The sequence below is a fragment of the Arachis hypogaea genome, chromosome 13 (assembly GCF_003086295.3).
Source record: "Arachis hypogaea cultivar Tifrunner chromosome 13, arahy.Tifrunner.gnm2.J5K5, whole genome shotgun sequence".
NCBI classification, from domain to species: domain Eukaryota; kingdom Viridiplantae; phylum Streptophyta; class Magnoliopsida; order Fabales; family Fabaceae; genus Arachis; species Arachis hypogaea.
The window spans coordinates 135,964,942-135,978,262 of NC_092048.1; the positions used below are offsets into that span (position 1 = coordinate 135,964,942).

General features: G+C 33.7%; 3 protein-coding genes across 10 annotated transcripts; 1 reads left to right on the top strand and 2 right to left on the bottom strand.

The window, feature by feature from the left end:
- Window positions 1-325: 325 nt before the first annotated feature.
- On the bottom strand, window positions 326-2,217 carry LOC112791823 (MLP-like protein 423). The gene is made up of 2 exons (XM_025834809.2): window positions 1,664-2,217; window positions 326-786 (listed from the first exon to the last, which is right to left on the bottom strand). The coding sequence occupies exons 1-2, from the start codon at window positions 1,851-1,853 to the stop codon at window positions 509-511; spliced, it is 468 nt and encodes a 155-aa protein (XP_025690594.1). The 5' UTR covers window positions 1,854-2,217; the 3' UTR covers window positions 326-508.
- Window positions 2,218-2,654: 437 nt separating this feature from the next.
- LOC112791824 (cytochrome c-type biogenesis ccda-like chloroplastic protein 2) lies at window positions 2,655-10,038 on the bottom strand. Of its 8 annotated transcripts, none has more exons than XM_025834811.3 (15): window positions 9,765-10,022; window positions 9,570-9,604; window positions 9,052-9,454; window positions 8,879-8,963; window positions 8,044-8,163; window positions 7,459-7,493; window positions 6,879-7,009; window positions 6,668-6,753; window positions 6,559-6,590; window positions 4,846-5,007; window positions 4,107-4,179; window positions 3,919-4,019; window positions 3,285-3,377; window positions 3,124-3,170; window positions 2,655-3,018 (listed from the first exon to the last, which is right to left on the bottom strand). In XM_025834811.3, the coding sequence occupies exons 4-15, from the start codon at window positions 8,961-8,963 to the stop codon at window positions 2,946-2,948; spliced, it is 1,038 nt and encodes a 345-aa protein (XP_025690596.1). In that variant the 5' UTR covers window positions 9,052-9,454; window positions 9,570-9,604; window positions 9,765-10,022; the 3' UTR covers window positions 2,655-2,945. The 8 variants fall into 8 exon arrangements, with proteins under 8 accessions (XP_025690596.1, XP_025690599.1, XP_025690595.1 ...); XM_025834814.3 differs by having other exon boundaries at window positions 9,199-9,460; window positions 9,765-9,973; XM_025834810.3 differs by having other exon boundaries at window positions 9,052-9,460; window positions 9,765-9,959.
- Window positions 10,039-10,511: 473 nt separating this feature from the next.
- On the top strand, window positions 10,512-12,771 carry LOC112791826 (probable serine/threonine-protein kinase PBL28). Its single transcript, XM_025834815.3, has 7 exons — window positions 10,512-11,128; window positions 11,203-11,390; window positions 11,504-11,702; window positions 11,780-11,943; window positions 12,035-12,139; window positions 12,218-12,340; window positions 12,419-12,771. The coding sequence occupies exons 1-7, from the start codon at window positions 11,059-11,061 to the stop codon at window positions 12,653-12,655; spliced, it is 1,086 nt and encodes a 361-aa protein (XP_025690600.1). The 5' UTR covers window positions 10,512-11,058; the 3' UTR covers window positions 12,656-12,771.
- Window positions 12,772-13,321: the final 550 nt, after the last annotated feature.

The window sequence follows — 13,321 nt, forward strand, 5'->3', positions numbered from 1 at the left end:
TTTTGAACGAGACTATACCAACCATGCACCTTATAGTTATGTGAATATATATAGTATCGGATAATATTGTATATACCCACAAATTAAAAAACGAAAAAAAAACATATTATGCCATATTACATTTTATTTCATTCACCTAGTCAATGAGACAAAGAACTCTCAATTTAGATAGTCATTTCCATAAGATAAATTCTTATTTTTATTTAATTAACTTATTATTCTTTCTTCTTTAAGATTTTTCTTCGTTTTTCGACTATATACCGTTAGATAAATACATTCAATGTATTGTTCTAAAAAATCTTCAACTTTTATTATGATACCCAGCTTTTGAACATCTTTATATTTTATTTTTCAATAATTAACAAAATATAACTTATTATCTTTTGGAAAAAAAATGAATGAGATGTTAATCAACACAGTAATTTACACGCATATACGTCAATGCAACATTATTCTTACACGAACACATCACATTATTGTTGCATATATATTATAACCCATTATAAATTTATGCACTTAGAAGATAGTCATCAACCTTTGGGAAGACGTTGGTTGCAAATTCTTTGATAAAAGTAGGTTCAGGAGCCTCTTGACTAGCCTTTTCATACTCACACGACCATTTCACAATGCTTCCATTATCATTCCCCTTTGGAGTTACACTAATATATCCCTTGTAACTCTTCAAGTACTTAAGGAGTTCACCATCAACCACACTATAAATTATTATCCTCTTTGCATCATCAACATCTTCAATCCTTTCTGTGACTGTCTTCACAAGTTCATAGCCTGAGGAAAAACAACTTAATCATAAAATGTACTAACAAAATCATCTCTTACACTGAAATTATTGATGCTCATTTTATTGTTTATTTTGATCACATGGGCCATCACTTTTTGGGGTGGGGACAGTATGATTAATATTAGTTCAAATGCAAGACAGAAGGAACGTCGCCCCATAGGTTAAAAACCAGATATTGGTAGAGTGAAAAATTAATTGGATCAAATAGGAAAAATTTAGGGTACCAACTAATTTATTGTCAACAATAATTAATATAAAAAATACTTTCGTTAGAAAATATCTGTATAAAGAGATATATTCAGGAGACACATCTACAAAAATATTTCTATTAAATATCGTCATAAAAAAAATATTTTTATTAAAAACATTCATAAAACAATTTCATTAAACAGCGCTATAACTATAAGCAAGAGTTGGTAAAATCTTTGTTGGTTAGTGAAATTGGGTCAAATCAAAGAAAAATGGGGAAGGAAATATGTTGTGGTAGCCTGTGGAGGATTGACACATGAAAAAGATGACATATAATTGAATACGTTGTAGTGAGTGAGTGAGTGGGTTTGAAGTAGCATAAAGCTTTTTGGGGGGCCGAGTAAGTGTATATAATTATATTAATAAAAATAAACAGTGCAAAATTATTTATAGAAAAAGTTTAGACCAGTACTTTCATTAAAATTTAGACAACACTTAACTATAAAAAAAATAATTTCACATTATTGGATATAATCTCGCACCATTAAAAAATTAATAATAGCTAATTAACGACTACAAATTACAAAATTTCCTGACTCTTAACACTCCTCTTATTTATATTATAAATGTATCATTTATTTATTTTCTTTTTATAAAAATGAAAAGATTACATACCTTCACCTAAAGTTGTTTTGAAGACAGAGCCAGGAGCCTTGCCATCACCCTGAATAATCTGAATGCTTTTGTAAACAGATGGTGAGGCCTTAGGAAATATGGTTGCAAAATCCCTGATAGCATTCCAGAACTTGTCTGCATTTGACTTCACCTCAATTTCTGCCTCAAGCTTTCCAATAACACCAGCCATTCCTTATATGCTTATTGGTTCAGAGAGAGAGAGAGAATTGTTCTGTGACTTATGAGATTGCTATAAAAAATTGCAGATATGTGAAGAGACAGAGAAGATAAGATTCGAGGAAAAATTAATGAAGTGATTGCTTCACCAACCATACTATATATGATGGAACATATGGATCTAACTGGGCTGCAACTTGCAAGGTTAATTATTTATAGACGCAATTGTGTTATTTATGGAATTATTTATTTTATAGAAGAGCAAAAGTCAATTTAAAACTCCCTGAACAAAATTTCAATTATATTATATATACACAAAAATTCATCTATGATACATATTAAAATACAAAACATACATTAAAAATAAATTAAATACCACATTAATATATAATAATTGATTTGGTGTTAAGTGTACAACTGTACATGATATTTTTGACCAAGTTATCTATCTTCTAGATAACTCTTTTTAAACAAACCAATTCTTTTTTACATACTAGGAAATTTTGTTACACAATGACATAATCTTTCATAGATAATTTTAATATTCAATAATAATAATAATAATAATAATAATAATAATAATAATAATAATAATTTTAAATTTGAACAATTAAGTTTAAGAATTTTCGTTCAACTGTACTAACAAAAAAGGTCATCTATGCCTAGTTTGATTTGACCCTGATTTTTTATTTAAGTTATCTCTTTCATGAACTGCTTACCACACCCCTTCCATTTCCAAATAAGACAATAGAGGTGATCCGTTTAAGGGAAGCCATGCTAATCAAAAACCAACTATGCAAGCAACACAGCAACAGACTTAAAGTAGTTCTTTTAAATAAAAGATTATAATGATCTAAATAATACATAATAGATTTGGATCCGCTAAGTACAATATACTGACTAACTCAATTAACAACACTATCTATGACAAATTTTGGTCAACTTTCATTAAGCTTTGGGCATTTCCCCCAAAAAAAAGGAACTGTAGAATACAGTAAATCTTGCACTTGCACTTGAATTTCAATTTCTTTTGAATTTTGCATCATTGTATGATATATACGAGGTGTTTCGAGTAAGAGCCATGTGTTGAGAGCATGGAAATTTTCTACATCACCATTGTTGCAGGGAACAGCCTATCTAAGAAAGTATACACACCACCTCCTAGCAGCATTGCTCCACTGTGAGACAAGCAAATTGTAACATGCATCACAAACGCAGAAAGTTTTGAAACTCGCAACAAATGAGAGTACCATTGTTGTTCTAAGTAGACGTTCAGGAATTACCTTATGGGATTGATCCATGCTGAGAACTTGCGAAATGAAAGCAAGCTCTGTTAATACAGACTTAGAGTTAGATTATCTCGAGTATTAAGGTTGTTCTCTTAAAAAAAAGACGGGGTGTGGGTGGTGGAGAAAGAAGGAGAATTGAAAAAAATAGCAAGAACCTGTAATGCTCCAGCAAAAGAAGCAGCTAAGAGTAAGGGAGCAACATAACCAGTTGTGTATGTCAAAAGTAAGCTGCCTCCAATCACTGGATCCTATCAAGATATCAATATTTACTTTATTCAGAATGACCAGATATTAAAAATTAGAAGTAAGAAAATAAACAATCAAATCCAATGTAAATTAATTAAGCATCAATTTAATGATTATCCAGAGGATGAAACAACTCAATCAGGGTTAGCTTGAGAGAAGCAGGTTCAGTCCTAAGCAAATTTTACTAAGAAAGTCGGTGAGACGAATCCTGTGGAGCTCTTTTGGAAAGGGATCGTGCCTTTTATATCTGTCTCTGTGTGTGTGTTAAAAATCTAGTATTTATTACCAAGTTATTTGGATATAAACTCTAAAAAATATAGTGAAACTCAAGATTACTGTACATTTAGAATTCAACTCAAGATATGGAGGATCTTACATTTCCATGAATCTTTAGACCAAAATAACATTAACATCTGTTAAAAGATACATAAAAATGCCTCTCAAGAAGCTTTTCAACTTATTAACTATAAACTAATGAGCAAGTAATAATGGTTTCTGAATGCTATAGTCAATAGTGAACATGTAAAAGAGAATGAAAAATACCTTGGATGCAGCAACATAACCTAGAAGAGTTGCCAGTACAGGTGTGCTGCAAGGCGAGGCAGCTAAAGCAAATGTAAGCCCAGCCAGATATGCTTGCACACCTGATAGCAGAATTTCTCATTATGCAACATTGCTCTGAATTCGTATTTATAGTGGAGAAACCAGTGTGTGTAAGATAACCAACATACTTGATGGGAAATTGGCAGCTGCTGCACGTGGATCAAAACTGTCGAAGAACGAGGGGAGCTGCAATTCAATGATCTGCAAAATTGCTCAAGATTAATCGAAAAATTAAATAAAATAAAAGATCCTGTCATAACTTTTTATAGTTGACTGGTTTTAAAATGGGAGTCCAAGAAGTTAGTAGTCATCAAACTCATTCCGTAAAAAACTAAATTGAATTAAAATATACAATTTGAATGTAACAAATTTACTAATAGTAAATGGTCAAATTTGTGCTTAGGTGTTGGTTACCATAAAAAAGTTGAGGACTTCAGGCTTGTAAAAGGCCAGGTTAGTGCTAAGCCTAATATATGGTTTACAACAGTTTGGGCCATCCTTCCCTATATAGTACTAAAGCTGATTCACAGAGAAAATAAAGAAAAAGAAAATGGAGGCAGGGGGATGTGTTGAATCCTAAATTGGCTAGCTATATGTCCAAAGTATCGTTTATGGAGCTTAGAGAAGCTTAGCCGAAATTCTCCACTTGAGAATGCCTAATCTAATAGAATTCTTCAGAAGAGTTGAAGGTTTTATCAAGACAATAAACATAATAAATAACTGGTTTTAATATTCAGTGAATAACCTTACCAAGTAAGAGTAAGATACTAAGATCATTACAGTTTCGAGGCAAAACTGAAATAAATGAGAAAAAAGGCAAGGGGCACAAATTTTTTAATTTTAAGGGGAAAAAAATTGTTTCAGTACCTCAAGAAGGTTCAGACCCATAATTACAGCCAAACCAGAAGCAGCCAGTGGTAATCCTTGGCCTATCTGTCCATAAGCCTTTCCAGCAAAGGATGCAGCGACTCCCAAAAGGGCTAATGTTGTTGCAAGACCCAAGGAGAATGCAATTGAATCCCCAATAACCTAGCAGGGAGAAAGCATCATTATTATTCAGTATATATGCATGTATGAACACCTAAGCCAAATTGATCCAAAAACATGTAGAAACAAGAAAGAAATAAGACCATGTTAGGTACCCAGCCAACTAGAAATTAGGGACTTAATTTTAATTCAATAAACTATTGGCTAGGGTGGGTTTTGTAACTAATTTTCCTAGATGACAAGTGGCAAGTGAGTGAGAGTGTGCATTTTGTTATGGGGAAGTAGTGAGAGGTCATTAAGAAAGGTTGGATTAGACTAGGACTACGAGAGAATTAGTTACCTCAAACACCTGATACTTTGTTATGCTGTTCTTTCAGTAAAAAATACGAACACATACTGGGAAATTTGGTGATATCTCACTGATATCACTCCAGCTCTTTCCCTTCCATTACTGTTTCATTCTTCTATCTTACTCCGATAATGGTTGTCAAAGACTACTAGAGCCAGGAGGAAATGATGCCACTTTGAGAGTTTTCATACATGAAATGCCAAAATATGCAGTTTATGGAACAAAATATCAGAATAGAATGCCTCAACAAGAGATCCAAGGATTTGAATTCAGTGCTGCTACAAAATTGCAAGGACCATGTGAATGTTAAAATGCAGAAACATAAGACATCATTTCTCTCTAGCCCAAAAAACTACAAACCAAGGTTCAGCTTATCAATATTCCCTATTGATGTTTTTGTGGGAAAAGAGAGTACTTGGAGGAATAGTATTCTTTTCCTAACTCTTGTCAAATTAAATAAAGTTGCCAAAATTTCCAAGAAATTATATAAATAAGCAACCAAAGACAATTTAAATTGAACAAAACCAAATTAACACTTAGTAATGCTTTAGCATGGAAGAGCCCTCCATGTGATGGAATAAAAACCACATGACCAATTCGAGAAATCTTCCAAATCAAGAATCAATAGACAACCAAAATCAGGGACAATCGAAATCCAAGGCTCTTTCTGTCACGGGAAATTATCACGCCAACACCAAGGATTTGTTTTTGCTAGTATCAAGTCCTTCATGGCAATGGACTTGCTTAATTACTTTTGAAGTTCTAAACTTTCAATATATCATGCCAGACAACCCACAAGTTGTTAACAACTATTATAAGAGGATAATGAAGTCACAACAGAGAATTTCTTAAAGAGGATACAAGGGTCATAAGTGGTTTTATGTTATCCTAGGGTGACTATACAATAATTTTAAACGTTGATGGTTATTTGAGTTAATACAAGCTATACTTCAATATCATAAATGATAAACCATCTCCTAAAAGTTTCATTGGGATTGAATATTATTACATCTAACATGCCTCTCCAATACAAGAGTCCATTGGGATTGAATGAAAACACATGCCACCTTAACTTCATTCAAGAAATTTAATTTTTATTAAGGAAAATGGGGCTACAAGTGTACTGTACTATAAGTAGAGACTTGAAGGTTTCTATACCAAATGAGATGACAGGAACAAAAGAATAATTTTTATCCACACCCCCCTTCGAATGTGAAACGTCATACAGTGTGTTAGATTATTACCTCTGCTCTACTTTTTCCAGAGCCAAATGCCCCTGCCAGATTCCCATTCACAATTTTAGGCATCTGAAAGGTAAGAAATACTTGAGAATGCACACAGTAGCAAGCATACCAATGTAACCAAGGGTCAACGGTAAGACACTGAGTGTACAAGGAGAAAGACTGGTCACAAGCCCTGCCCCAAAAATTACTGCCAAACTGTAGAAAGATAGAAATAATCATCATATGAAAACCATAAACATGAGCATCCAGTATTAGAAAATAACAAGGAAATAAAGTAAAAGAAAGACCAAAAGAATACATAAAAGGGATTTGCAGTACACCTAGTGAAACTGGGAGAAGATAATTGACTCTGAACAGCTTCATTGGCCTGTTGTCCAGCTGAATACAATAAGCCTCCAAACCAGTCACTTAGGTTTGCATCAGCCAAAGAATAAACAGAAGCAGCTACTTCCTGTAAAATAACTTAGTCTTGAGTTATATACCCTAACTATGGACTCAATGCATATTATACACAATATCATAATTTACAACATAATGACTAATCTGTAGAAATTATCTAGCAACGGGATATTCAAGGAACAACTTACAACTGCAATAAATAAGCTTTCCTATTTGTCATTGGCTTACAAAAGCAAGCAACTTGAGTCTAAAATCTCATGCATAAAAGAAAACAAAGCAAAAAGAACAACTGACTGCTCTCTTCAATCTCTCGCTCAGTTGTGCAATAAACAAGGTTTACTTGAACATATGCATGTAGAATTAGTTAAGATATCATGCACACGTGTGCTCAAGCACACACATAAACACATATCAAAAGGGAGACTGTAAAGACCTAATAGCTCTAGTAGTGATTGATGCAAAGAACATAAAACCTCTGACCAATATATTTATCCTACTTACAGCTTTTGCAGCAACTGGAGCAATCAAGTGTGTCACTGAAAAAGAAGAAAACAAGAAACACTCACTAATACAATCAACCAATTTCATCATCCATGTCATAGGAGTAGCACAAATCAGTTTTCAAAGGGGGAAAAAAAGAGTAAGGATTTGACAGAGAGAATGCCTATTATGCAGTGACAATATGAGATCTACAATTTGCAACAAAAAAAAAAAAAAAAAAAAAAAAAAAAAAAACAGCAGAACTGCATTCTTTATTTCACATCTCAATGTTGGATTTAGCCTGGAGGAAAATTACATATATGTTATCCAACCCAAGTGGCAAATATAAGGTGCAAAAAATCTTGTCGCTTACAAGTTTCACCATTGCCAAAACAACTAAAATGAATTTACAACTGTGCACAAGACCTGCGATTGTTTTACTTTTACTGGATTATTAGGAGAATCATCCATAAAAACAAGATTTACATAAGCATTTTTCATTTTATTCATATAATAACGTCTTAGCTTGTTAGAAATGTGGCAAGGATATATATAAAATAATACATGATGTAGTGATTGAATCCAGCAAAGGTTGAAAGATAGTACCTGCCATGGCACCCATTAATGTCTTCACACTATTGCTAGTACCAATCTTCAACTTTGATTGAAGACAATTGTCACATTTTGGAAGTTCCTTCGATGTGTTGATAAGAACAATATTCCTGCCTTTTAGACACAAAATGAAAAGAGATCATACTATTAGTGTTTCATGGAATCATGGTATGCTCTTAAAGTGTGCTGGAAAACAGATGACCAAAATAGCAGCACTATTTGATACAAGAGTTTAATTGCTTCACACTATTAGTATTTAATAGGAAAACATGTTAAGATTACTATTTGAGATTTTTTTTTTAATAAATACATAACAAATATATTGAAAACTTAAACTTTGCATATTTTCTATAAATTTTCTCGGTTAATAACCTCAACATAGTGCCCTAAGAAACATGTTAACTAAACCCTAGAATAGTTGTGTGCTGATATCCAACCAAGCAATGTCAGGTAGGCATGACAAAAGTAGTGGTATGCAAAGTGTAATTTGTTAAATGCTATTTTTTAATAAATGCATAACAGGATGTCACTTTTACACTCTCCATGGTAAGATTCACCTTTGAGTATTTGACAGTGACATTGCTCCAACTTAAATAAAAAATAAAATAAAATAACTCATTTTTCCTTCACAAAGATTGTAGGTTTGCAACTATATAAAGCTAACAAAGCCATGCAAAGGAAAAAAAGCTGAGGCTTCTTAACACGTTTTTTGAACCAATAATAATAATAAGCAAATACTACTAACTAAAAAAAATTAATACAAAATCTTTCATTTATGATGAAGTTGGACCCGTAATGGAACAAAGGAACTCAGACTTAGGAGACAAACCATGTCGTTCAAGATTGCAGTTTGCAACTCCGCAAGGTCGAAGACGAAGACCGAAACTTGCACAATAGCTCGCACTCAAACTCATCTGGAGATTCAATTTAGAGAAAATTTGAGGGGGAAAAAGAAGAAGAACGAAATGATTAATTATTAGTTACAATATAGTAAATTTTTACTTGGCACTTGGCAGTATTCAAGTGAATTTGAAGCTCGCAGCTCAAAAATGGAACACAAGCAAGTTCTTATCTTGGAACACGGAACCCGGAACGGAAGTGTAGAGAATTGAAAATAATAAAATATCCAATCCGAGTTGTGGCTTTTACCTATGTTTCGTTGCTGAAATTGGATTGCTTTATTAAAATGAATTCTTGACGTTGATTTGATGTGACAATTTTATTTTTTATTTAAGGAAATAAAAATAAAGAAATGGCTTCCATCCAATTGAACTTCTCTTCGCCACTGCTTCAAGCGGCACAGCTACAGTACCGCACTTTCGCCGCTGCCACTCTGTTCCTCTTCCTCTCCACCGACTCCAATTTCAGTCCTTCTCGGCTCTCGCTCTACCTCTGCCTCTGCGACCTGCTCCTTCAAGGTTCCATTTTATTTTATTTTATTTTTCAATAAAAATACGGTGCAAATCAACACTTCCAGGAAAAACAAAAAAGATTAACGGAAGCAAAGAAACAAAAATTACCAAAAAAGAAAAAACTGGCGGGCGGCAAATTTAATCTGCAGCAACAGGAAAAGTACAAGGCGGAAAAAATCGACCAAAGAAAGGTACGAAAATTAGGTCATTGCAGAAGCAAGTAAGCAACAGCAGCGACATTACAAGGCAGAAAAGAAAATAACAAAACAGAAGCAAGGAAGAGAAGAAATGACGAACACGAACCAGTGAAAGGACGGCACCGGCTGACTGAGGGACGTGTTCCGGCGACAGACTGCAGGAGGAGGGAACGAAGATCAGCAGAAGAGAAGAAGGATAAGAGATGGAGTTCAGTGAGGAGCATGGTGGTTGAGTAGTCCGACTAAACCGTCCGATTCCGGTTCACCGTTTCGTGGACATTAGCTATTTTTCGGTTCGCCCGTCTTGTTTGCTCCGGTTTTTTAGAAGATGTCACTTGTAATACATAAACGTTATTGAATGCTTGAATTCTTTGGGAAAAAACTGAGCTGTAATCATCTCCACCTAAAGTTGATAATTAAAAGTTATTAGATGAAAATTTAATTAAATTAGTTAAATTAGTCAACAATTTTTAGTTATCAATTTTATTTAAAATTAATTGCACTTGAATTTTCTCCCTTTTAAAAATTTCATAGTAATACACTTCTGGTAATACAAGTTATAGAAACATTTTTAAGGCCCTAACCATAATGGTAATTACTGAAAAAATATCATTAGTTGTTGAGTCCCAAGATTGATGGTCATGGATTACTATTGTTACTTAAGAAAATCATAATCATAGTCAATTGGTGATTTTGACAAACTTTAATGGTAACAATGACGGTTACACCATACAAGAGAAATATTAAGGAACAAGGTAAAAACTACATTTGCGATGGAGACCATTGACAACCAAGGAAAATGCCCTTCTAACCTACAATGAGTATATAAGATGGAATTTTCTTGGATGACATTGTAATTTTGTAGAAAATAATGTATACTTTATATTCTATTCGATTGAACTGGATTTTCACAGAGACTTAAAATGTTAAATACAATGAATCTAATAAAAACTATTTTTTGAAGAAACCAAAATGGAGAATGAGGAGTGCAGTTTCCATTTCCTTGTCAAAGGGAAGCAACAAGTCCCTACTTCTCTTTTCCTCATCAGCTTTCTCTTTTGCTTAAAGTACATGTCTCTCTCTTTTTCCATTCATTACCAAGAACAATAAAAACCAGGTTCTCTCCTTGTGTTAAGTAGTAGTAGTATTCTCTCTTAATAATGTACTGTTACTAAAGAGAGTATATGGCAAAAGTTCTGTTAATCTCAAATACATACATACCAACTACTATTGCATTATTGCAATGTGATTTTTACTTGTACTAGTGTACATATACTAGCTACCAATAATGTTCAAGAGAATTATGATCATTTAAATCAAATTGAAGCGTTCTTCATCACATTCCATTTTGATTACAGTCATATAACAACATCTAAGAACTACCCATTATACTAATCATCATGCCATTTGGTTTGGTCTCAGCCTGGAACAAGCGCCGTCGAAGCAAGTCTCAAGATCATACAGACCCTTGTATGTATTCTCCTCTTCTTCTTCTTTGTTTCTTTCATGTTGGAATGTTTACATACGTTTGCTCTTTCATTCAGGGATTTATAGGCCTGCAGAGTTTTGGCAACTGGAAGATCAAGCGCCACAAGCTCCAAAAAAGAGGCATGGATCGTCTGTTTTCACACTCAAGGAGATGGAAGAGGCAACATGTTCATTCAGTGATGATAATCTTCTTGGAAAAGGTGGATTTGGAAAGGTATACAGAGGAACTCTGCGTTCAGGAGAGGTAACAAATCGAATTTGTTATATCAAAAACTATACAGATATTATTGAAAGACTCCAAAACTTTGTGATATAGATCTAAATTAACAAAGCATGATAACATGTACACCTCTGAAGGTTGTAGCAATAAAAAAGATGGAGCTGCCAGCTATTAGAGAAGCCGAAGGAGAGCGCGAATTCCGGGTGGAAGTGGACATATTGAGCAGACTAGACCACCCAAATCTTGTTTCCTTGATCGGCTACTGTGCTGATGGAAAGCACAGATTCTTAGTATATGAGTATATGCAAAATGGGAACCTGCAACATCATCTGAATGGTATATTATTAGTCTGCCATGTAACTAAGAATCACACTCAATATTGTTTGTTAACCAGTGCCTAATTAATATTTTAGGAATTGGGGAAAGAAAAATGGATTGGCCTCTAAGGCTGAAAGTGGCATTAGGAGCTGCAAAAGGACTTGCTTATCTGCATTCAAGCTCTTGTGTTGGGATCCCTATTGTTCACAGAGATTTCAAATCCACCAATGTTCTTCTAACCTCCAATTTTGAAGCAAAGGTACATTCTATATGTCATGTCTTTTCCTAGGAAAATTTGTGTAATTAGTTAAAACTCACATTTACATTTTTTTTTTCCCCTTTCTAACAAGATATCTGATTTCGGGCTAGCTAAACTAATGCCAGAAGGACAAGAGACACATGTAACTGCTAGAGTGTTTGGTACTTTTGGCTATTTTGATCCTGAGTATACATCGGTATAAGTTTAAAACAGATCTCTTTTTTGAATCCAGTTTTCCAAGATTGTTTGACTAATTTGTTGTTACAACTAACAGACCGGAAAACTCACTCTACAAAGTGATGTTTATTCTTTTGGCGTTGTCCTTCTGGAGCTTCTGACTGGACGTAGAGCCGTAGATCTAAACCAAGGTCCAAATGATCAAAACCTTGTGGTCCAGGTTTGTATTGTATGAAGCTTATACATGAAGTGACATGTTGAAAATGTTGCTGGAATTTACTTTCTGTATTTTGTGCAGGTGAGACACCTACTAAATGACCGGAAGAAGCTTCGAAAGGTGATAGATGCAGAGATGGCTCGAAACTCTTACACTTTGGAGTCTATATTCATGTTTGCCAATTTAGCATCAAGATGTGTTCGTAGTGACAGTGATGAGAGGCCTTCCATGATAGAGTGTGTTAAAGAACTTCAAATCATCATCTTTACAAATTCAAAAGGCTTGGGAATGGTTATGCATAGCTTGAGAATGATGTAGTCAAATATTAGACTTTAGGATTAATAAGAATACTTATTCTATATGTTAACTAGTATTTTGGATTATCGTATATGAGATCAATGAGGATTATTCTTCGTCGAGAAATCCGATTCTTAGTTTTCTCAACTGTTTTGGAATTGTATTGCCTTATTGGTTCAACAGTTTTCATTCACACACCCGCATTATTAATTCAAATGTGGAAAATTGATCACAATATAAACTTTATTATTATTTTTTATTTCCACGGTATTGAAGCTTAATTTAAGAATGTTTCGCCAGTGCATAATTCGAATTATGGACACCTGCTTAAACAAACTATTAGTAAGTTAATTATTAAAACAATGCAAGTTGGTTAATATAAACTTTATTATAATGAAAAAACATGTATATTTTTTCGGATCTATGATCATGGTAAAACATCCTTCGGTTCGGATGGTGGTGTTTCCTCGTTGACAATGTAAGACGACGCAGTAGGATTGGAGTGGACTGGATTTAAATTGAATGTAAAAGAAAAATATTAATTGAGATGAGCTCAGCAGTTGCGGCGGGCGATGTTTTTGGTTGAGTTCAGAAGTGGACGCAGTTTAAGATTATTATTATTATTATTATTACTATGGTGAATACTATAATGTCTAAGATATTATACATAACTCATTAAAAAAGATA

Coding starts and splice junctions, on each gene's coding strand:
- LOC112791823 (XM_025834809.2), bottom strand. CDS start 1,853: ATGGCTGGTGTTATTGGAAAGCTTGAGGCAGAAATTGAGGTGAAGTCA. Junction 787..1,663: donor CAAAACAACTTTAGGTGAAG/GTATGTAATCTT, acceptor GTTTTTCCTCAG/GCTATGAACTTGTGAAGACA.
- LOC112791826 (XM_025834815.3), top strand. CDS start 11,059: ATGCCATTTGGTTTGGTCTCAGCCTGGAACAAGCGCCGTCGAAGCAAG. Junction 11,391..11,503: donor GAACTCTGCGTTCAGGAGAG/GTAACAAATCGA, acceptor ACACCTCTGAAG/GTTGTAGCAATAAAAAAGAT. Junction 12,341..12,418: donor ATCAAAACCTTGTGGTCCAG/GTTTGTATTGTA, acceptor TATTTTGTGCAG/GTGAGACACCTACTAAATGA.
- LOC112791824 (XM_025834812.3), bottom strand. CDS start 8,963: ATGAGTTTGAGTGCGAGCTATTGTGCAAGTTTCGGTCTTCGTCTTCGA. Junction 8,164..8,878: donor CTGCAATCTTGAACGACATG/GTTTGTCTCCTA, acceptor TGTGTCTAAAAG/GCAGGAATATTGTTCTTATC. Junction 4,180..4,845: donor TGGGTCTGAACCTTCTTGAG/GTACTGAAACAA, acceptor GCAATTTTGCAG/ATCATTGAATTGCAGCTCCC.